Source organism: Moschus berezovskii, chromosome 25 (genome assembly GCF_049115385.1).
Source record: "Moschus berezovskii isolate FMDL1 chromosome 25, NW_MosBer_1.0, whole genome shotgun sequence".
Classification (NCBI taxonomy): domain Eukaryota; kingdom Metazoa; phylum Chordata; class Mammalia; order Artiodactyla; family Moschidae; genus Moschus; species Moschus berezovskii.
Window position 1 is genome coordinate 40,096,484 of NC_142484.1, and position 23,156 is coordinate 40,119,639.

At 50.8% G+C, this 23,156-nt stretch overlaps 1 protein-coding gene across 1 annotated transcript in view; it reads right to left on the reverse strand.

Moving 5' to 3' along the window:
- Positions 1-23,156, reverse strand: part of ME3 (malic enzyme 3) — a 232,382-nt gene that overhangs the window by 12,295 nt on the left and 196,931 nt on the right. Inside the window, exon 8 of the mRNA XM_055416165.2 lies at positions 14,325-14,434. Coding sequence (XP_055272140.1) covers positions 14,325-14,434 — 110 coding nt within the window. The remainder of the gene's footprint in view (positions 1-14,324; positions 14,435-23,156) is intronic.

Consider the following 23,156-nt stretch of genomic DNA (forward strand, 5'->3'; position numbering starts at 1 on the left):
TATTTCTGCTTCATTGACTATGCCAAAGCCTTTGACTGTGTGGATCACAATAAACTGTGGAACATTCTGAAAGAGATGGGAATACCAGACCACCTGACCTGCCTCTTGAGAAACCTGTATGCAGGTCAGGAAGCAATAGTCAGAACTGTACATGGAACAACAGACTGGTTCCAAATAGGAAAAGGAGTACGTCAAGGCTGTATATTGTCACCCTGCTTATTTAACTTCTATGCAGAGTACATCATGAGGAACGCTGGGCTGGAAGAAGCACAAGCTGGAATCAAGATTGCTGGGAGAAATATCAATAACCTCAGATAAAAGCCTCTTGATGAAAGTGAAAGAGGAGAGTGAAAAGGTTGGCTTGAAGCTCAACATTCAGAAAACAAAGATCATGGCATCTGGTCCCATCACTTCATGGGAAATAGATGGAAAAACAGTGGAAACACTGTCAGACTTTATGTTTTTGGGCTCCAAAATCACTGCAGATGCTGACTGCAGCCATGAAATTAAAAGACGCTTTCTCCTTGGAAGGAAAGTTATGACCAACCTTGATAGTATATTGAAGAGCAGAGACATTACCTTGCCAACAAAGGTCCGTCTAGTCAAGGCTATGGTTTTTCCCGTGGTCATGTATGGATGTGAGAGTTGGACTGTGAAGAAAGCCGATCGCCGAAGAACTGATGCTTTTGAACTGTGGTGCTGGAGAAGACTCTTGAGAGTCCCTTGGACTGCAAGGAGATCCAACCAGTCCATTCTAGAGGAGATCAATCCTGGGTGTTCATTGGAAGGACTGATGCTAAAGCTGAAACTGCAATACTTTGGCCACCTCATGCGACGAGTTGACTCACTGGAAAAGACTCTGATGCTGGGAAAGGTTGGGGGCGGGAGGAGAAGGGGATGACCGAGAATGAGATGGCTGGATGGCATCACCGACTCTGTGGACATGAGTTTGAGTGAACTCCGGGAGTTGGTGATGGACAGGGAGGCCTGGCATGCTGTGATTCCTGGGGTCGTGGAGAGTCGGACACGACTGAGTGACTGAACTGAACTGAACTGAACTGGTCTTCAAACCACTTTCCAGCCTTACCAGTTGGCTTTATGGCAGGCTCTGCCAATAGGGGCTGCCAGGGGGTGACCGAAAGTCTAAATGAGGAGGGAAAGAATACTTTTTTCAGCATCATCCCCACCTTGGAAGATTGCTTGGTAAAATGTAAGACATTCAGTTAAATTTGATTTTTAGATAAACAAGAAATATATTTTTTAGCATGTGTTTTCCATGCATTATTAGTATAAATATTCCAAAAACTTATTTGTCTGAAACTCAAATTTAGCAGATCATCTGTATTTTTGTTTTTGCTAGATCTGGCAACTCCACTGCCTTGGGATTTTTTACTCTTACAGCAGCAGTTTGTTCCAGAAGCAGCAGTTAACTTCAGTTTGCACTTTGTCCGTCACTTCCAGAACAAACCTCATAGTGCTCCCCACCTCACCTTCGCTATGTTACCCAGGCCTATGGGGGTGGCAGCAGATCCTTAGTATTTCTTCTTGGCTTTTCAGTTCTTTAATGTATAATCCACAAGTCTTTAGTCAAGTTTTCTGTTAAAACCACTGATTTGCATGCTGACAGAGTCACAATAAAGTAACTGCAGCTGGCAATGCTAAGCATCTAGGATGATCAAAGAAAAGGAAATTCAAGTGGGATTGTTTATGGCTGGTTAAAACCATACAAATCAAAAAGAAATTGATGTTATCTCTGGCTGGTGAGGGAGGAGGGAAAAAGAGTTAAGTCCCAGCCCACATTCCATTCTAAAGGGCCACAATCCTTTTTGGAAAACTATTTCCCAATATAAACCAAGGCATAAAATGTTTTTGCCCTTTGACCCCATGCCTCTACTTTTGGGAATCTATGTATGAAAAAAATCTAAAAGGTCTGTTGTAGGGTATTTATGACATTGTCACTTATAACACAGAATGACTGGAAATAACACACATCCAACAAGAGTGACGTTTAAGTAAATTAGCTAATGTAGACACTTAGCAGGATATTGCAGCCATTAAAAATGTTCCTTATGATAGGAACATAGAAAATGCTGCTGCTGCTGCTAAGTCGCTTCAGTCGTGTCTGACTCTGTGCGATCCCATAGACGGCAGCCACCAGGCTCCCCCGTCCCTGGGATTCTCCAGGCAAGAACACTGGAGTGGGTTGCCATTTCCTTCTCCAGTGAATGAAAGTGAAAAGTGAAAGTGAAGTTGCTCAGTCGTGTCTGACTCTTAGCGAGTCCTTGGACTGCAGCCCAACAGGCTCCTCCATCCATGGGATTTTCCAGGCAAGGGTCCTGGAGTGGGGTGCCATTGCCTTCTCCGATAGAAAATGCTATGAGGTTAGTAACTGACAGCACATATTATTCAGAGTGCTTTATAAGTCTTAATGTAAAGACATTTAATTGTACCATAATCATCCCTGTTTTACAGATTGGGAAAGTGAGGTATGGAGCAGTTTGCTGAGTTGTCTAAGATCACATAGCAGAGTGAACTCAGGGAATCAGGCTCTTGGGCTGGTGCTCTTAACCCCTAAACTATACTTTACTGAATTGGAACGATGTGCGTGCATGCTCAGTCGTGTCCAGCTCTTTACGATCCTATGTAGCCCGCCAGGCTCCTCTGTCCATGGGATTGTCCAGGCAAGAATACTGGAGTGTGTTGCCATTTCCTACTCCAGGAGCTCTAAATAAACCATCCACTCGCTGTGGAGATGCTGGGGATTGAATCCAGGACCTCATACATGCAGAGCATGTAATTAGTTGGAAGGAATAGACATTAAAACAGTCTACATAACCATGATTCTAATGTATCAAAATATACACACAGAATCTGGATGGCGCTGAAAGATACTAATGGTTGCAGGGTGGGAATCGGAGTGTATTTCTGTGTCCAATTTCCCACTGGACAGGGAGCAAGTTTTCAGCTCATCTAATTCTATTTCAGGACAACCTTCTGCCTCCTGAAGAAAGGCAATGAAAGAATCCCAAAGAAAGGCAATACAAACACACTAGCAAAGTATTGTTCAAAATTCTCCAAACCAGGCTTCAACAGTACATGAACTGTGAACTTCCAGATGTTCAAGCTGGATTTAGAAAAGACAGAGGAACCAGAGATCAAATTGCCAACATCCCTTGGATCATCAAAAAAGCAAGAGAGTTCTAGAAAAACATCTACTTCTACTTTATTGACTACTCTAAATTCTTTGACTGTCTGGATCACAACAAACTGTGGAAAATTCTTAGAGAGATGGGAATACCAGACTACTTTACCTACCTCCTTAGAAATCTGTATTCAGGTCAAGAGGCAACAGTCAGAACCATACATGGGACAACAGACTGGTTCCAAATCAGGAAATGAGTATGTCAAGGTATTGTCACCCTGCTTATTTAACTTACATGCAGAGTACATCATGTGAAATGCTGGGCTGGAGGAAGCACAAGCTGGAATCAAGATTGCCGGGAGAAATATCAATAACCTCAGATATGCAGATGACACCACCCTTATGGCAGAAAGTGAAGAAGAACTAAAGAGCCTCCTGATGAAAGTGAAAGAGGAGAGCAAAAAGGTTGACTTAAAGCTCAACATTCAGAAAACTAAGATTATGGCATCTGGTCCCATCACTTCATGGGAAATAGATGGGGAAACAATGGAGACAGTGAGAGACTTTATGTTTTTTGGCTCCAAAATCACTGCGGATGCTGATTGCTGCCATGAAATTAAAAGATGCTTACTCCTTGGAAGAAAAGCTATGACCAACCTAGACAGCATATTAAAAAGCGAAGACATTACTTTGCCAACAAAGGTCCATCTAGTCAAAAACTATGGTCATCTTTTCCAGTGGTCATCTATGGATGTGAGAGTTGGACTATAAAGAAAGCTTTGGAACTGTGGTGTTGGAGAAGACTCTTAAGAGCTCCTTAGACTACAAGAAAAGCAAACCAGTCAATCCTAAAGGAAATAAGTCCTGAATATTCATTTGAAGAACTGATGCTGAAGCTGAAGCTCCAATTCTTTGGCCACCTGATGGGAAGAACTGACTCATTAGAAAAGACCCTGATGCTGGGAAAGATTGAAGGCAGGAGAAGGGGATGACAGAGGATGAGATGGTTGGATGGCATCACCGACTCAATGGACATGAGTTTGAGCAAACTCCGGGAGTTGGTGATGGACAGGGAAGCCTGGCATGCTGCAGTCCATGGGGTTGCAGAGTCAGACCGGACTGAGCGACAGAACTGAACTGAACTGAACTGAACTCTGCCTCCTGAAAGGAGATGTACAAAGCACATGACACCAGGTGGCGCCAAAGATATTTCATGAGAAGACCTCTCAAGGACCCTGCCTTCTTGACGGAGCATTTCCTCCTTGGATGTCAAGTATCTGTGGTTAAACCTGCAGGCTGAACAACAGCTTACCATCTGAAATTCAGTGCAGGATAGAGAGCATGACATCCAACACTGGTACGGATGAGGAAACTGAGGCCAGAGAAGGACAGTGGCTTCTTCCCCTGTCAGTCACCAAGTAAAGTGAAATAAAGCAGGAAGTAAAGCCCGTAAACCTGGGTGCTCTTCCTGCCCCCTTCCTGGCCTGTGCAGCTCAGACAGCCTTTCCTGACTCTGGAGTTGAAGGCAGCAGCAGTGGCCTCCTGGGGTTTCCCTGTGGGGGACCTGAGAAGCAGGTGGTAGTGGATGGAGGTGGAGGGAAGTGAACTTAGGTTGTGGATGTAATTGTTCAGCTGTAACTCTGGATGGTGGAAAACACAAAAGCTCAGGAAATCTGATAGAAAAGAGTCGAAAATGTCCAAAGGATACAATGGCAACCTCTCCTAATTGATTGCTGTCACCGTGACCTTGGCTCTGTGCTATGTATATGCTTACCTGCATTTATTTGTTCATTTATTCTTTACAACAACTCTAGGAAATAGGTACTACTGAGCTCCCCTTTTTTTCTCCCTCGCAGAAATGGAAAGAGAAGTTCAGGAAAATAAAAACAGCCAGGAGAGAAGTGAATTCGCTGACCATTAGGTCTATAAAACTTGAGCCTCTGGTCCATACACTTTGCCTTTCCTCCTGTTACATGGATGAATGATCCCTGCTCTTAGCAAAAGCCACCTCCAGGTGTGGACTGGACCCTCCATGTTTACCTACTCCAGGAGTTTGTTTTGTAATTCTCTTCCCTTTTTCTCCCCTGGCATCCTCAACTGCTCCCTTTCTAGTGGACCACTGCCATCGGCACGCAAATACGTCATCAAGTTGCCATCCTTAAAAAGCCTCTTCTTGACCTTATGTCATTGCCACCCCATTTTTTTGTTGTTGCTGATGTTTAGTCGCTGAGTCACGTCCAGCTCTTTTGTGACCCCACGGACTATAGCGTGCCAGGCTCCTCTATCCATGGGGTTTCTCAGGCAAGAATACTGGAGTGGGTTACCATTTCCTTTTCCAGGGGATCTTGCTAACTCAGAGAGTGAACCGATATCTCCTGCATTGGTAGGTGGGCTCTTTACCACTGAGCCACCAGGGAAGCCCACCCTGTCTCTTACTTCCCTTTATAGCCAGGTTCCTTTACAGAGCTTAATATACTCATTGTTGGCTTCCCTGGTGGCTCAGATGGTAAAAAAAAATCTGCCTACGATGCAGCAGACTTGTGTTCGATCTCTGGGTTGGGAAGATCCCCTGGAGAAGGAAATGGCAACCCACTCCAGTATTCTTTCCTGGAGAATCCCATGGACAGAGGAGCCTGGCGGGCTGTAGTGCATGAAGTTGCGAAGAGTCAGACACGACTGAGCAACCAACACTTTCATACTCACGGTCTGCGTTTCCTTTCTTCTTGGTCTCCCTGAAGCCCAGTCCCATCAAGCGACTCTCTGGTCTTGATGCCACCCCCCCACCCCCGCCCTTGTCAAGGTCAATGTCAGTGCTCAGCCCTCCTCGGTACTGGCGTTCATTCTTTCCTATGGGAAACTCTGCATGTGGCTTCTGGAACCTCACGGCCATTGGCTCCCTTGCTGGCTACTTCTCATTTCTCCTTTCTGGGATCTTCCTCCGAGGACATCCCCTGAAGAGGCCAGTGACCCTAATCACAGTCGAGAACTCAAGAGGGAAAACAGCAGTTCTCAAATCCTGCGTTAGAAAGTTTGGCAAATAAAGTCATCTCCATCATTAACTTTCATTTAAGTTTCATAAAATTTCATTAAAGTTAATGAGGAGGAGGCTCCTGGGTTATTCATGAAGGATGTAAAAACAGAGAGGAAGGAAGCTGCTTTGCTTTCTGGAAGCAATCATCTAGAGAAGCCCGGGGGTCCAGGGTTGTGTTAGAACCTCGCTTGTGCCCACACACACCACGGGCAGCTGAAAGCATGGCTGTTTATTCCTCATTCGTGATGAAAGAAAAACAAATTTCACTTTTCAGAGGGAGCTTTCCATAATTGCACTTCCCGCAAACTGAATGCTGGAGGTTGTAGGTACAGGAAATAGCAGAGAAGGACAAGCTGAAAATGTAGCTGCTATTGTGCTTTTAACAGTCACTTTAAAATTTTATTTATTCTTAGTTTTCAATTAATTAATTAATTAGTCACTTTTGACAAAGCTGAAGAAGTTTCTATCCTAAACCCTGGGTTATCAGAGAAAAGGGGAAGAACTGGCTGTTTCTCAGGTGAGACCAGACTGCCGTCCTGGGCAACGAGGACAGGGAGTTAGGCTTGGCCAGGGTGTGGCCAAGGGGCTGGAGGCTTGGGGCCGGGGCACTGGGCATTCTCTTGAATGAGGTCAGGCCCACTTTCACAAATGGGCTGGTCACCCTCTGTGACTCAGATGGTAAAGAATCTGCCTGTGGTGCGAGAGAGCTGGGTTTGATCCCTGGGTTGGGAAGATCCCCTGGAGAAGGGAAAGGCTACCCACTCCAGTATTCTGGCCTGGAGAATTCCATGGACAGAGGAGCCTGGTGGGCTACAGTCCATGGGGTCACAGAGAGTTGGACACGACTGAGCAACTTTCAGTAGGGGGAGGGGCAGCAGACCCCTGAGAGCTGGAAACAGCCCCCCGGTGTCCTGGAAACAGGGCAGACCAGCTGGACAGACGTCAGAGCTGGGCCATTCCTCCCCCTCTGTCCCTTTCCCACCGTCTCTGCACCTGAGTCCGGGGTATTTTGCAATATTGTGCCAAGTGGGTGACCACTGCCCCGTGTCACCCCTGGGCTCTTGGTGAAGGGTGGGTCATCTTGGGGCCTGCGGAACAGGTTTGGTCCTGGGTGGGGTATCCGAGGCTGAGGTTTGAGTCTTAAGGACAAAGAGAAATTAGCCAAGAGCAGAAGAGAGTTCCACGCAGAGGGACCAGCACGTTCAGAGTCGCAGAGCTGGCAGAAAACTGGCGGAACTGAGGAATTCAGCGGGCTGCAGAAACAGGATCCGTGCGGAGAGTGGAGAGAGCAGAGGTGCAGCCCCGCCTCCCTCCTCAGCGCCCCTGGTCCCTCTCCCCGCGCCCATCAGAGCCGCTGTTTCAACCCTCCCCTCCTCCCACACTTATGGGCTGGGAGCCTACAGTGCACCAGGCGTTTCAGTACTTGGTACCAGAACTGTCTCCCGTTACATGCCTGTTCCTGCCTCTGCATCACTACAGCCCTTACGATAACCTGGTGCCATCAACAGTGGTGCTAACAGTGGATCGGCAGAGTGTCCGCCCAGCCAGGACTGATGCTCCCTTTAGCAAAGCATCCTGGTCTTTCTGGCAGTACTGGCTGAGTGCCTTTCATGGCTGTCAATATGATCATGTTCCTTTTACAGATAAGGAAAAGAAGACTCTGAGGACTTAAGCCACTTGGCCAAAGTCCCAAAGCAGAACAGTTGGGGATTTCGACCTAGGCTTGTCTTGGCAATACAGCTCAGGAGTCAAGCATCTGATGGCAGACCCAGGCTTGTCTGAATCCAGCATCTGACGGTTAAGCACCTGGGCTCATAGATGAAAATTTGAAAGCATGAGGGCTGATGGTGGCCCGGCACACACTGCAGGCCCCCTGAGCGGCCATCTGCTTTCAGGAACGAGGCAGGTCCTGAGGGCAGGGAAGGTCCAAGGAGGACTGGCGGGGCGGGGGGATGTTCTGGAGCTAACAAGCCAGCCAGGCTTTCCTGGGTCCATGCGGGCAGCCATCCATGGGGCCTGGGGCCTGGGGCCCACGCTCACCAGGCCAGCAGCCTCCTGGAGCTGGCTTCTTGGGAAGGACACAGCTGGTTAGTCCCCCGGGCATGACCATTCCCATCGCTGTTCCCCTTCCAGGTCTCCCTCCTCTGCTAAGAATAGGGACACTTCTCTGATCCCAGCTGAAACAACAAAAGTCACCTGAGCCTCTGCCTTTTCCAGAAATTCCTGACGAGGCTGCCAGCAAATGAGTCAGTGCCCGGGTGGCCCTGCTCACTGAGAATCATCCCGGGGTGGAGGAGGCCTTCCACCAGCCCGAGCGGGGCGCAGGCTGGAGGAGACATGCAGCCCTTGGGGGGCCCTTGACCCTTCCAGTGCTGGGGCTCCAGACGCCCCACCATGTGGCTGGCCACGTGGGCTTGGTGACTCCCAGGAGTGCGGAGCAGCGGATGGGCTGGGAGACGGCTCAAATCTTCTGCTCAGCACCAAGCATGGCCCTGCCCTCCTGGAGGGTGGACCCTGTGGCTTTTACTCATATCTTTTCTTATTCCATGGAGGATGTGAGGCTGGGCTGCTGTTCCTTTTGTTGACTTAAAAAATATTCACGACTTAAAAGTTGGGAGTTAGCTTTTATCCGGTGGGAATTTTTAGGACTTCACGCCTGGGAAGACAGCATCTCAACTAGCCCTGAGAGAAGGGCTCTGAGGAGCTGGAGGTGGGAGGGGGCGGGGGAGAAGTGGGGAGGAGCCAGGTTACCTAGAAATTTGCAGCAAAGGGCAGGTAATCTGAACGTCAAAAGTATTTTTGTGAATTCAAGAAAACCAGGTATCTCAGGTTAAGGAATTTAGCACTTTTCTGTGTACGGAAAGATGCAAGAGTCTGGGCTCCTTGAAGCCATTCCTGTCACACATATCTCAGCTGTGGGGCCAGGACCCTGCATTTTTCCACATCCTGAGCTCCCTTGAGCTCACTGTAGGGGGTGGCTGCAGTCTGATGGCTGCTAGATCACAGGTATTCTTCTCCTTCCTGAGTGCCCTTGGCTGCTGGTGCTGCTGCTAAGTCGCTTCAGTCATGTCCGACTCTGTGTGACCCCATAGATGGCAGCCCACCAGGCTCCTCTGTCCCTGGGATTCTTCAGGCAAGAACACTGGAGTGGGTTTCCATTTCCTTCTCCAATGCATGCATGCATGCTAAGTCACTTCAGGTGTGTCCGACTCGGTGCAACCCTATGGACAGCAGCCCACCAGGCTCCTCCATCCACAGGATTCTCTTGACAAGAACACTGGAGTGGGTTGCCGTTTCCTTCTCTCCTGAGTGCCCTTAGGGCTCACCAGTTCACACGGAGGACTGCCGCTGCATTCTCTGATGACTGTGACATCCTTGTTTACCAATACGGCAGGAAACATTCCGCTTCTCGATTTCACATGGGCAGCCTGGTGCCAGCCCAAGCCATTATGGGATTCCAGAAGACTCTGACCACACATCCTGTTAGGGGCCTGTCCCCAGCGACCACATGGGACACGGCTGTGGTGTTGGTTTACCACTGTGATTCCTCCCACGCTCCCTCCCCACTTTGTCCCAACCCTCTCCAATTCCATGTGTGCAGGCATCCCTTTCTATTTTTTAATGGATGCTTTTGAGCTGTGGTGTTGGAGAAGATTCTTGAGAGGCCCTTGGACTGCAAGGAGATCCAACCAGTCCATCCTAAAGGAAATCAGTCCTGAATGTTCATTGGAAGGACTGATGCTGAAGCTGAAACTCCAATACTTTGGCCACCTGATGCGAAGAACTGACTCACTGGAAAAGACCCTGATGCCGGGAAAGACTGAAGGTGGGAGGAGAAGGGGATGACAGAGGATGAGATGGTTGGATGGCATCACCGACTCGATGGACATGGGTTTGAGCAAGCTCTCGGACTTGGCGATGGACAGGGAAGCCTGGTGTGCTGGGGTTGCAAAAAGTCGGACACAACTGAGCGACTGAACTGAACTGCTTTTTACTTTTTATTTGCAAGGAAAGGGGGGCAGTTCTTCCACATTGCCCCATTAGCCCCAGGACTCCTCACTAGTCTTCTAACCACCCATTCAGCAGTGAGAGTGCACAGCACAGGCTTCCGGTCCTGGCCCATCACTCACCAGCTGGTGACTGAGTGAGCCCGTCCCTCTCCCCAGGCCCCCTGGTGGGGTGTGGGGACTGTGAGGACTGTGAGCCTCAAAAGGAGAGGATGGGGGAGGTGAGGAGACCAGTGATAACCACACTGATGTGGGGTTTGGAACGTAATCCTCGGCAAAGAGGCTTTCCACCTCGCCCACGGGGGGCACGGGCAGCCTGACTGCTCGGAGAGACAGTGAAGAATTCTGGGTGAGAAATAACTAGGTTCTACCTACTGGATTGGAAGGACTGATGCTAAAGCTGAAACTGCAATACTTTGGCCACCTCATGTGGCGAGTTGACTCACTGGAAAAGACTCTGATGCTGGGAAAGGTTGGGGGCGGGAGGAGAAGGGGACGACCGAAAATGAGATGGCTGGATGGCATCACCGACTCTGTGGACATGAGTTTGAGTGAACTCTGGGAGTTGGTGATGGACAGGGAGGCCTGGCGTGCTGTGATTCATGGGGTCACGGAGAGTCGGACACGACTGAGCGACTGAACTGAACTGAACCTACTGGATGGGCTTCCCAGGTGGCACAAGTGTTAAAGAACCCGCCTGCCAGTGCAGGAGACGTAAGAGACGAGGGTTCCATACCTGGGTCAGGAAGATCCCCTGGAGGAGGCCACAGCAACCCACTCCAGTATATTTGCCTGGAGAATCCCATGGACAGAAGAGCCCGGTGGGTTGCAGTCCATGGCATCACAAAATCAGATACAACTGAAGCAACTTAGCATGCACGCACACACCTACTGAATAGCACAGGGAACTCTACTCAATGCTCTATGGTGACCTAGGGAAGAAAATCCAAAATAGAGGGACTATATTGGCTCAGATGGTAAAGAATCTGCCTGTAATGCAAGAGACCAGGGTTGGACCCCATGATCAGGAAGATCCCCTGGAGAAGGTAGTGGCTACCCACTCCAGTATTTGTGCCTGGAAAATTGCATGGACAGAGGAGCCTGGCCGGCTGCAGTGCGTGGGATCGCAAAGAGTCCGACACGACTGAGCGACTTGACACTTGGACTTTCATAGCTGATTCATGTTGCTGTACAGTAGAGACTAACACAGCATTCTAAAGCAACTACACCCCAATAAAAATTAAAATATAAACAAATAACTAGATTCTAGACGTGGCAACCTACTCCAGCATTCGTGCTGGGAAAACTGCAGGGACAGAGGAGCCTGGTGGGCTGCAGTGTGTAGGGTCGCAGAGTCGGACACGACCGAGCGACTGAACACACAGCACAGCCCCAGCTTTATGTCAGGCTGCGGGACCTGGAGCAACACGCTCACCAGTGACGTGGACGACAATGTCCGCTCGCCCTGCAGACGGAAGGCGGGTGAGCCAAGGAGCTGTGAGGCCATGTGGATGGAAAACACTCTTCGAACCTAAAGTTCAGTGTGTGTGTCTACACACCTGGGGCCTGCTCCACCAGCTGTGCTTGCCCACGACGGCTTGTTTTCCACTACCTCCCCCCACCACCCCGGCCTGGGCAGCTGTGGGCTCAGGAGGATGATGGCTGTCCTGCTGCTGACTCACGGGCTAGGGGTGTGACCTGGGAGCCGGTCAGGGGCTGGCAGGCAGGTGCTTCCTCCAGGGCGGCAGGCACACCCTGCCCGCTGGGCCAGCAGCGAGGGGACCTCTGTTCCTGGACTTCGCCGCTGTCTGCACAGCGCCCCGCTTGTCCAGGGGAGGCTGGGCTGGCACCACCAATGCCTGTCCCTGGCCCGGCGATGGAGTGGTGACAGGCTGGGGGTGGGGTCACCATGCCCCAGCATTCCCTTTCTGGGCCCGTCTCTGGACACCTACTGTTCCGGCATTGTGTGTATGTCTGTGTATATATTTTGGGTTTGTTTTGCTTGTTGGATCTTCGTTGCTATGCACAGGCTTTTTCTGGTTGTGGAGAGCAGGGGCTGCTCTTGAGCTGCAGTGCTCGGGCTTCTCTTTTTGTGCAGGGCGGCTCTAGGGTATAGGCAGTTGCGCCCCATGGGCTCCGTCGTTTCGGCTTGCGGATTCCAGAGCACAGGCTCAATAGTTGTGGCGCACAGGCTTAGTTGGGCATATGGGATGTTCCCGGACCAGGGATCGAACTAGTGTCCCTCGCATTGCGAGGCGGATTCTTAACCACTGGACCGCCAGTGAAGCACCCGTGACCACCATAGTTTCATCTGAACTATGCTGCTGCTGCTGCTGCTAAGTCACTTCAGTCGTGTCTGACTCTGTGTGACCCCATGGACGGCAGCCCACCAGGCTCCCCCGTCCCTGGGATTCTCCAGGCAAGAGTACTGCCTCTTAAAAATGTATGAAAGTGAAAAAGTGAAACTGTTAGTTGCTCAGTCACGTCCGATTCTTTGCGACCCCATGGACTGTAGCTCGCCAGGTTCCTCTGGCCATAGGATTCTCCAGGCAAGAATACTAGAGTAGGTTGCCATTACCTTCTCCAGGGGATCTTCCCAAGTCAGGGATTGAACCTGGGTCTCCTACATTGCAGGCAGATTCTTTACCATCTGAACCACCAGGAAAGCCCCCTCAAAATATGGAACGCCTCATGAATTTGCATGTCATTCTTGACCAATGCAAAAAAAAAAGATCACAATCATATTTCTTTAGCCCTCAATGTGGACCACAGGGAAGAAAAAGACATTTGGTTTTGTGACATGAGTACAGAATCTGGGCGGGTGACTATGAACTTGGAGTTTAGAGTCCAAATTTCAAGTCTACACTTACTGGCTATGTAAGTTAGTTATTCTGTCTGTGCTTCTGTTATTTCACTTACAAGAATACGTGGTAGGATTAACGTGTAAAGTGCTTAGAACCATGCTTGATGTATAACTATGATTCAGCTCTAATCCTTAGCTATCTCTGACTAGGCTTGAATCCACCTAGGTTTCTCTATCTCACTTGGAGAAAAGTTGGGAGCCCTTTGGGCCTCATCTGCAAGATGCTGGCCCATCTTTAAGTCCCAGGGACCAATACCTGTCCCCTACCAACTTGTTCATATTACTTGACATTTGAAAAGTTCCTTGGTTTGAAAACATCTCGCTTGCCAAACTTTATTTGTTAAAATAATAACCTACAAGTCATCAAGGTTTCCATCAGGCTTCATAAAATACTAGGAACAGCCGGCCATGCTCCTTACTGAGAAATCCTGGATGAGGTGAGGTGAGTCCTGAGGGACCACCCCTCCCCCTCCAGTCACATGCTGGCATTGCCACAGCAGGAAGCAAGTGTCTTCAGATACTTCTAGCTCACTGAACTGGGAACCAAATTGACTCTGAACGAGAAGATGCTCTTGGAGTGTTCCAGGGCTCTGGTTATCACTGTGAGAGGTGCTCATTCCAGCCAAGTGACATTGCTGTTGTTTAGTCACTAAGTTGTGTCCGACTCTTTGCAACCCCGTGGATGGTAGTCCACCAGGCTCCTCTGTCCATGGGATTTCCCAGCTAAGAATACTGGAGTGGGTTGCTATTTCCTCCTCCAGGAGATCTTCCTGATCCAGGGGTCGAACTTGTGTCTCCTGCTGGGCAAGCGGATTCTTTACCACTGAGCCACAGGGGAAGCCCCCAGCCAAGCTACGGGGAAGCCTTACCCTGGTTCCCTGACAGTGATACACCTTGTGTTCAGAAATCCCAAGAGTGGGTTGTGGCTGGGGAAGGCCATTTTTATGGTGGCTGATGCTTGGGTCTGATGAGTCCTAACTCATAGCATTGTTGAAAATATCTTTTGTGTCCCCAGTCACCTAATTCTTATTTTCCTCTGAAACAGTAATGTTGTCCATTTTACAGATGAGGAAACTGAGGCTTAACCAAGTTGCAGGATGTGCCGAAGGTCACAGAGCTAAGAATTAGCCAAGTGGCAATCGAATCTAGATACACTGCTCTGTCTTCAACAGCTGCTGGCAGTAAACTGGCTTTCAGGTGGCCCTGCCCCACCCTGGAGCCCAGCTGAGCCTTGAGAGGCCTCAGTCCCGAGTGGCTTTGTCAGGTTGGCTGGGAACCTACCTTGGATGTCATCATTGAACATGCAGTACTTGTTGCGGTATTTGTTGAGAAGGCGGAAGGCGTTGGCGTTGGCAAAGTCCTCAAACTGGATGAGGCAATTTATTCCAAACCTGTGGGGAGGGAGAGGAAAGGGCACGTGATTGCCTCCTCAAGCTGGTCCCTGGCAGATGTCAGCCTGCACTGGGGAGGGGGAGGTGCAGGCCAGGGGCTGAGGGCACGGCTCACTCTCGGGGTGTGTGCCACGTGGCAGGCTCTTGGACTTCTGGCTCTGCCCGCCCCCCTAGGGAGGAGGATGGGAAAGGCAGAGGGTATGTATGGCACTTGGAGGCCAGCCAAGCCCATATCATTGTCTCTAATGTGGGCTGATGGGCTTCCCTGGTGGCTCAGTGGTAAAGAATCCGCCTGTCAATGCAGGAGACACAGGTTTGATCTCTGGGTCGGGAAGATCCCCTGGAGGAGGACATGGCTACGCACTCCTGTATTCTTTCCTGGAGAAGCCCATGGACAGAGGAGCCAGCCTGGCAGGCTACAGTCCATGGGGCCACAAAGAGTCAGACATGACTGAACGACTAAGCACACTGCCTTATTTAAAATCTACACTAGAACTGCCTTCTAGATTTCAAGGTCAGAAAGAAGGTTATGTTTCCTAAAAAATGACCGGCCTGGTGACCCGTGCTTCCTGCTAGCACTGTGTGTCAGGAAGCCCAGAGCTGTCTTCTACCCTCTCATGGCAGGTTCCCTCAGCTGAGGCTCCCCGCACACGCCTTCTCCTGACTCCATTCTGGCTCCTGGATCCTGCTTTTTTGGGTTGTGTTGTGTCTCTTCTCAGAGTCTTTCTGGAAGCAAGCGTGATGTGAATTATTAAAGATGACTTAATCCATGAGCCAAAAGAGATGCCAGCTCATGGGTCAGTCTGTGACTGACAGCATCTGCAGTCCGGCTCATGGAGAAAAATGCGCTGATTGATCTGTATTGGGGTGTCTGGGCACGAGGGTGAGAGAAGTGCCTGCTCTTCCCAGTTGTGCGAACTGGAGGCCTGGATCAGCTTGGGGCCAGCTGTGGAAACAAAACGTCTGCCCTTGCAGCTGGGCACACGTGGTGGGTGTCCTGTGCTGTCGAGGCATGCGTCTGATGAGGCCGGGGGCTGTGCGGGGGGTGGAACACCAAAGTGGCCCGGAGCACACTGTTTCCAACCTCAGAATTATGTGCATGGCTTATCCTTATTTTTCCAGAAAATTTACCCACTTTATTAACACATTGTGGTTGCTCTACATTTTATCATGTGAGCTCAGTCACTCAGTCGTGTCCAACTTTTTGTGACCCCATGGACTGTAGCCCGTCAGGCTCCTCTGTCCATGGGATCTTCAGGCAAGAACACTGGAGTGGCTTGCCATGCCCTCCTCCAGGGGATCTTCCCGATCCAGGGATTGAACTCCTGTCTCTTGCTACATTGGCAGGCGAGTTTTCCAGCACTATCACCACCTGGGAACCCCACATTTTACCATCTTTCATAGAAAACACTGAACATACAAGCTGCTTTGTAAAACCAAAGACAAACATTGAATCCAAAGATAAGCTATGTTTTACACAACAGACCCTTATCCTGTGGCTAGTATTAAATCTTAAATACCTACTTATTTTGTTAAAATGATTAATCTACATACTCCTAAATTACATCTGCATTACAAACATGGCTCAGTAATTTTCAGAAACTGTTTCTGAAGAGGCTTGTTCTAAAAGGAAGTGCACAACCAGAAAAGGCAGAAAGCAAGAATAAGTACGGTAGAAATGCATGCTCCTACCATGGTCCTTCCAGGAGCTTGGTGAGTTAGGGCTGTTGATGGGGGATCTGAAGACAGGTTCATGTTACAGGAGCCGAAATGGAGAGGTGGTCACTTGCCACAGCCTGTCAGGAGGGTCAGGAGGCTGGTGGGCCTGACCTGGCGCGGCTACTGCAGCCTAGTGGTCTTATACATGTCACTTCACTTCTGTGTTATGCCTCAGTTTTCTGTCTGTCGACAGGCACCATAATATCTATCTGGCCACCTCTGGTGGGCTGTTGTGAGGGTTCAAAGCTGGGGGTGATTTTTTTATTCACCCATTTTTGGCTGTGTTGGGTCTAGCTGCGGTGCGCGGGGGCTTCTCTAGTTGTGGTGTTTGGGCTTCACACTGTGGGGGCCTCTCCTGTTGCAGAGCTCGGGGTCTGCAGCTCAGGACCAGCGGCTGTGGTGCGCAGGCTCAGTTTCCGCGCGGCATGTGGGACCTTCCTGGACCAGGGATCGCACCCATGTCTCCTGAACTGGGAGGCAGATTCTTTAACCACTGAGCCACCAGGGGAGCCCTGGGGACGATTTTTGTTTTTTAATTTTATTAAAAATTTTTTTTGATTTTTGGCCACACTACGCGACATGCAGGATCTCGGTTTCCCGAGCGGGAATTGAAGTCCCTGTAGGCGATTTTTACATTGTAAGATGCAAAACGTGTGTCACCCTGACTACAATTCTTATTTCCAGTCAGAGCAAGTGCTGGTGGGGCCAGGGGTGGGGAGCTAGCCATGTCTCCTGGCTCACCATCCCTCTTCTCCTTGTACAATGAATATAAATGGTTTAAAAAAAAAAGCCCTTCGCTGCATAATTATAATGCTATGCTCGCCAAACCAAAATTTACTGTGAATTTTTGCTCAGGGTGTGAATTTCAAGTATTTGGATGGGGACCGGGGAACAGAATGTCTCTGGTGGCTGGTGACATTTTGATATATAGCGTCCTCACAAGACTCCCAGTGTTGCTCCCCGACTGGCCTGGAGCTAAAATGCCGAAAAGGTCAAACTACAAAACACTGTGATACACGTTCTCCTTTCTCTCCCATCTCTCTTTCACACATACAAACACAATCTGACCTTTAAGCAACGCCCCCCTTTAGGTTAAAAAATAAGGCAAGGATTAGAAATAAATGCCTGGGTTCATTACATTATTCCTCTTTCATGTCAAATTCGGTTTCACATAAAAGAACCTTCCCAGGCAGCAATCTGATGAGATATAGGGTAAAATCTCATTCATTCAGGTCACTTTAGCTTGGAATTGGGCAAAAGGCTATGTGAATTGCCCACCCAGTAAACTAGTTTCAGAGTTCCTGGACCTCCTTGGATTTAAGGGCCTCCAGGGACCCTGTCTACCGTGGATACCATCCCCATGGCTGCTCCCTGGACCTTGCATCACCAGGAGCAACTCTGACACTGCCTGGATCAGCCTCTGACCACGGCCTTTCCTTCCACCTGTCTCACTGCCACTGTGCCTGTTCTTCACCTCCAGTGAGACCTGTGGGCCCGTTACCGTTTTCCCCCGTCCTTCAGCAGTTGTGGCGCATAGGCTTAGTCACTCTGCAGTTTGGGGGATCTGAGTTGCCTGACCAAGGATCAAATCTGCGTCCCCCACATTGCAAGGTGGGTTCTTAACCACTGAAACACCAGGGGAGTCCCCTGCCAACTTGTTAAACTGATTAAAAGCCAACTAAGAACAAAAACACAGTTTCAAAGTAAAGATTTAAAAACCTTAAGGGGCAAAAGCACTTCTCTCAATTCCTCCATGTAGATACAAATACAGGTAATGAATGGACCATCATACCAACTTCAATGTTAATGATAATATTCATTAAAATATTTCTACCAACAGCAGCAGTAACAAAAACAGCTAATGGTTACAGATGGAGCTGGGCATCTGCTTGAGTTCTTTAGAAGCATTATCTCAACTAATCTTCCCATGAACATATGTAGTAGTTGTCCTTTCAGAGAAGGAACTCTGAGCTACAGGACGGTCAGTTACTTGCCCCGGGGCTATTCATTCTCCTGCAATTGAGAAGTGGTGGAGCTGCAATCTGAACCTGGCTCTATCTGACTCCAGAACTTAGTTTTCACAGCAATATGATTTTTGTAAAAGATAAAGTAGATGTTAGATTTCTTTTGACACTGAACTGGAGAAAAGGAAAATCCTGTTCTCTTTCTGACATAAACCCCGAGTTTTAGGTGAGTCCCTTTCTCTCTGGGTATCAGTTTCTGCTCTGAGAGCCTTGCGGGAAGAGGCAGGAGCTACTTAACATAGGGTTGGTATAGATACACCAGGAGCTTCACTCAGAGAGATGGTTAAGTCCAAAGTGGGGCGGTGTGACTATTTCTGCTAAGGGTCACATGTGCCAGGAACACCAGTGTTCCTGGGTCTTTTTGAGCTGACTTACAGCAGACCATCTGAGTGAGCAGGCCCAAGGCAGCCACCGTCCAGGTCGTAGGGCTGGGGCTGCAGCAGCCCCTCCAAGGGGCCCCCGCTCAGAACCCCTGCTCAGGGCCCCGGGCAGTTTCCTGATTTTGGTGCCGCGCGTCACTGGCCTTCCATCCTGCCAGAAGCTGGCCCTCACCGGGGAGGCGGTGGTGTGTCTGTCCCCTTCTGCCATTGTGAACTCTTCACCCTGAAGCCCTGGCAGGGACTGAGGAACATCTGATGCTTCTCAGTGGAGAATTCCTGCGATGGAGAAACAGGCGCGTCCCCACGCCACATACAGAGCTGCCCAGACTCCTCCACCCTGGGGACTTCGCTGGGAAATGGCCTTGGCGCTGCCAGAGAAGGCACGCTAAGGCCGGGGCTCATTTAAAGACACAAGGCTGATGGGTGGATGTTACAAGCATTTTTCCCGCCAGCCCTCAGGCAAGAGGAAGGCTAAAAATGGCAGCTTGTGCCTGGGAGCCCTAGGGAGCTGAATTTAACAGTGAGAGGGGACCATGCCGGGGCCCACCGAGCTGGGGACCTGCTACCTGGGCTGCGGGGTCAGGAGATTCTCAGGTGGCTGCTCCTCCCCTGCAGCCAGCCCACCAAAGTCAGCTGGAGAGATGTGGTGAGAGCCAAACATTCCAGGGGCTGCAGACCCGGTTTCTTTGCTCCCTAGGTCAGGACCTGCCATTCTTCCAAACACCTGGGTCTGACCTCTTTCGGGCCTGAACAAACACAGGGGACCTGGGAAGAGCAGGTGGGTTTGTTCAGCCTGCCCCCAAACAGAATGACTGAAACCTACCCCTCACATTTCCATGGGAGCCCATTCCATGCCCCTAACAAAACAAATAGACACACACACACGAGACTCCCCAGTGGAGTGCCCTCAGAGGACATCAGTTACTCACCGGGAAAAGCTATTTCTTCTGTTTATTTTGTCCTTCCAGGAATTAGAACTCACAGAATCACGAAAGCACTAGATCTTGGTTTCTATTTTACCCGATCCATTAACTTCTAGTCCCTTGAGGTGCTCTCAGAAAGAGGTTACATGGCTCAATCCATCTGGGAAACTCTGAATGTTCATGTAACATGTACAATGTATTATATTAAAGGCTCTGAAAAGTCCTGCATTAAGAAACCTGTCTAACTCAGCGTTTTCTAAACATATTTCACAAGAGACCTTACCTTTCTGTGTCACACCCTCTCCATTTACAATGGAGTGCAGCTTGACAGACACAGCTCTCTGCAGAAAGAACTCTGTACCGGGGTTGGGGGGTGTCAGGGTGGGGGTGGATTCAAGGCAAGGCCATCTCTCCCTGGGATTCCTGCAGTTGTTACTTCAGGCCAGGGTTCTATAATAATGGATCTCACCTCCAGCCTTATTCTCCTCCTGCCAATCCATATACTCTATCTTTCCACACACAAATCCTTGCACACCATTTCTGTTCTGAAAACCCTTACAGGTCTCTCACTGCCTTTGTGTTCCGACTCTTGAGATGGCATTCACTTGGTAACAACCTTAATGATCACCCCTGCTCATGTCTTCTTGTACCGTAGGCATATTTTGCTGCTTTCCAACCACTGTGGGCCCTTGCACTATTTCATGTCTTTGCTCAGATGCCTAGGAGACCTCCATTTATCCTGGCCAACTCCTACTTAAATGGTGAGGCCCTTATGAAAGGTCATGCCTTTCCTGATCCAGCAATTTCCTTACCCAGGGCGGCACAGACTCTTCTGTGTCTGGGCTGCCTTGCTACACTGGGCACATCTGTTAGCATACATCACACTGCATTGCAATTATTTACAGAGATTTCTATTTTAATTATTAAAGGAATGTATTGGGCAGAAGGTCCTCCTTGTGCCAGGAACTCTCCTGGGTATGATATAAATATTCAGCTCAGCAGACATTTCTAAGGGCCCCGCTGTGAACCAGGGACTGTCTTCCCTGCTAGATGACCAAGGCAAGTTCAAGAATTTCAAGTTTGATGGGGACACAGAAAGTGAAAAAAGCAGTGGTGACATCCTTTGACAAGCGCAATAATAAAGGTATGTGCTGGGTACGTGGGAAGCCTCAAAGGGAGCAGACAGCTGTGCTGGGGGAGGCAGTGAGGGCTTTCTGGAGCAGGGGACCTGGAGGTGCTGCCCTGGGGCAGGGCAGAGGCTCCTGGGAAGACCAAGCAGGTGGGGTGGGGCAGGGAGGGCGAAGGGTGCCTCAGGCAGAGGGAACAGCACACGCGTGTGCAGTGGTGGGGGGCTTCCTGGAGCTGAAGGAAGGTAACCAGAGCTGGAGCCTGGGAGGGGTGAGGATGGGGAGGCTTGGGGTCAGGGGGTGAGGCTGGGTGGACTCTAGGGGCCACCCTTTACACGCCTGTGGAAAGAGCCTGGACAGTCTGGGGGCAGTGAGGGCCCACTGAGGGGCTGCAGGCAGGGGAAAGTGGCCGTTGTGTTAGGGCATTCGAGTGGGTGATGGATGGACAGCTGTGCAGCTCAGGTCGTGGGGCTGGGCGAGGGGCTGGGCAGAGCGTGTGGACAGAGCGGGGAGCAATGCCGAGGATGGAGCCCCGGGCACAGCTGCAGCCAGGGAGCGGCAGGGGACCGGGAGAGCCCCCAGGGTAAGCGCGGCCAGCAAAGTGGAAGCAGAGCAGCTCCCCAAGGAGCCTCTGCTGAAACAGAGGACGGGAAGCGTGGCTGGGGGTGAGGCTCGGATGACTCGTGCACTTTGCCAGAGCACATTCAGCGGAGGGGTGGCGGGGGAGCCAGTCTGCACGTTAAGGAAGAGGCTTGGCTACAAACAAGGGCAGGGAGACGGCCGGTGGCGGGTGTGGGGCGCAGGGATGGCCTCGGCTTTGATGGGAGGTCTGCATATGGGACAGAGGGGCCAGCACGGAGGGGAGAGGGAGGGGCAGTGACGGGGGTCGAGGGCCTGGGGAGATGCGGGGAGGCAGGAGCCAGAGTCCCGCTGAAGAGGGAAGAGGACACGGTTCCTCCTTCCGGGACCTCACAGCCTCGTGGAGGGACAGAGATGAGGCTCTCACCCTGAAGCTCCAGCACAGACCCGAAGAGGGGCTGACGCACCCTGCAGGGGTGGTGGGAAGGGATTCAGCAGGAAGACAGGGAAACGCGTCTGCAGGTGCAGGAACGGGAAACCACAGATTGGAGGAAGGGAGACTGTGGCGTTGGAAAACGAAATCCCAGTGGAATGAGGCGTGAATGATTACCTTCAAAGACACGAAGGACCATTCTGTGGACGGGGAATGAAGGTCGACTTATCTTCTGTGGCCTTAAGGGAAAAAGGAGAGCCGACAGGGGGAGGTCAGGAGGCCAGAGATTGCAGTGCCGTATAAGGCAGACAGGTCAAACGCGGGACGGAAGGAGGCTGTCCCTGGAAGCGATTCCAGGCCCCTCGGAGCTCCGCTTGGCGTTGAGGCTGTGGAAGGGGCTCCAGCCGCGATGGGGGTGCTGGGGTGTGTGTGCAGGCCCTTCCCTCCCTGGTCCCACCCCGGACGGTCCCCTGGCGTGCCCGGCTCTGGCAGCCAGACTGGCGGCCGCCGTGCTAGCCTGATGGGGGAAGACGCCCACCGTGTAACAGCACAGTCACAGGAAGCAGCAACTTCTGAGCAAAAGTGCCAGAATGATGTGTCCGTTCCGTGGCCACTGACCTGACGGCAGTCCCAGGCCAGACCGAAAAAAAACAAAAACCCTCCAGGAACAGTGTGGACTTCCTCCTCAATTTCCCCGTGTGTCTGAGTTCCTGGGCAAACAGGCAAATGGCGCCAGAAAGCCCGGGGCTGGGCAGAGGATGGAGGCTGACCTGCCGACCTCTCGACCTCTCAGAGGTCAGAGGCCAGACCTGAGTGCTTCCTCCAGGGCACGCGGCTCACTCCCCAACCTCCTGCTCTTCAAGCCCAGGCACTTTCCCAGCCACCAGCCCACGGGCTGACCTGGGACATCCGCTCTGATTTGCCCACAGACTGAACGTTCCAGCCGTCCTGGGATGACCGGACGTCCTCCGTGAAGATCCTCCGATTACTGCGGTCCGTCCTGATTTCTCTGTTTGGGTGTACTGCCATAGTATCTGTACCCTACAGTCTGTCACACAGCTCTGTCTTGGACTTCCTAAGCATCTAACGAACTGCCCCTCTCTCACATATGCCTTAAGTCACTTCAGTCGCTTTGCGACCCTATGGACCATCGCCTGCCAGGCTCCTCTGTCCACGGGGATTCTCCAGGCAAGAATACTGGAGTGGGCTGCTGTGCCCTCTCTCATGAAACTGGCTAAATTCTACCCTGGATGATGAAAGCCTGGGGTGGAGGACAATAAGGCCACAAAATCCAGTCTGTGTTTGTGGGCTTGCGAAACGGCTGTGAGTCGAAGTCAGGGAGGGGAAGAAGGGCAAGACTAAGCCAGCGTAGGGGACAGCCTCGATCCAGGCAGGCCCGGGGCAGGGTCCCTTGAGGGCAGGGAAAGTGTCTCACTCCCCACGGGGCGCACACTGCTCAAAAAAGGAGCTGGAACTGACCGCCCCTCCTGCGCCCTGCTCTGAACAAATCTGCTTGAGACACCCGAGTGAGAAGACC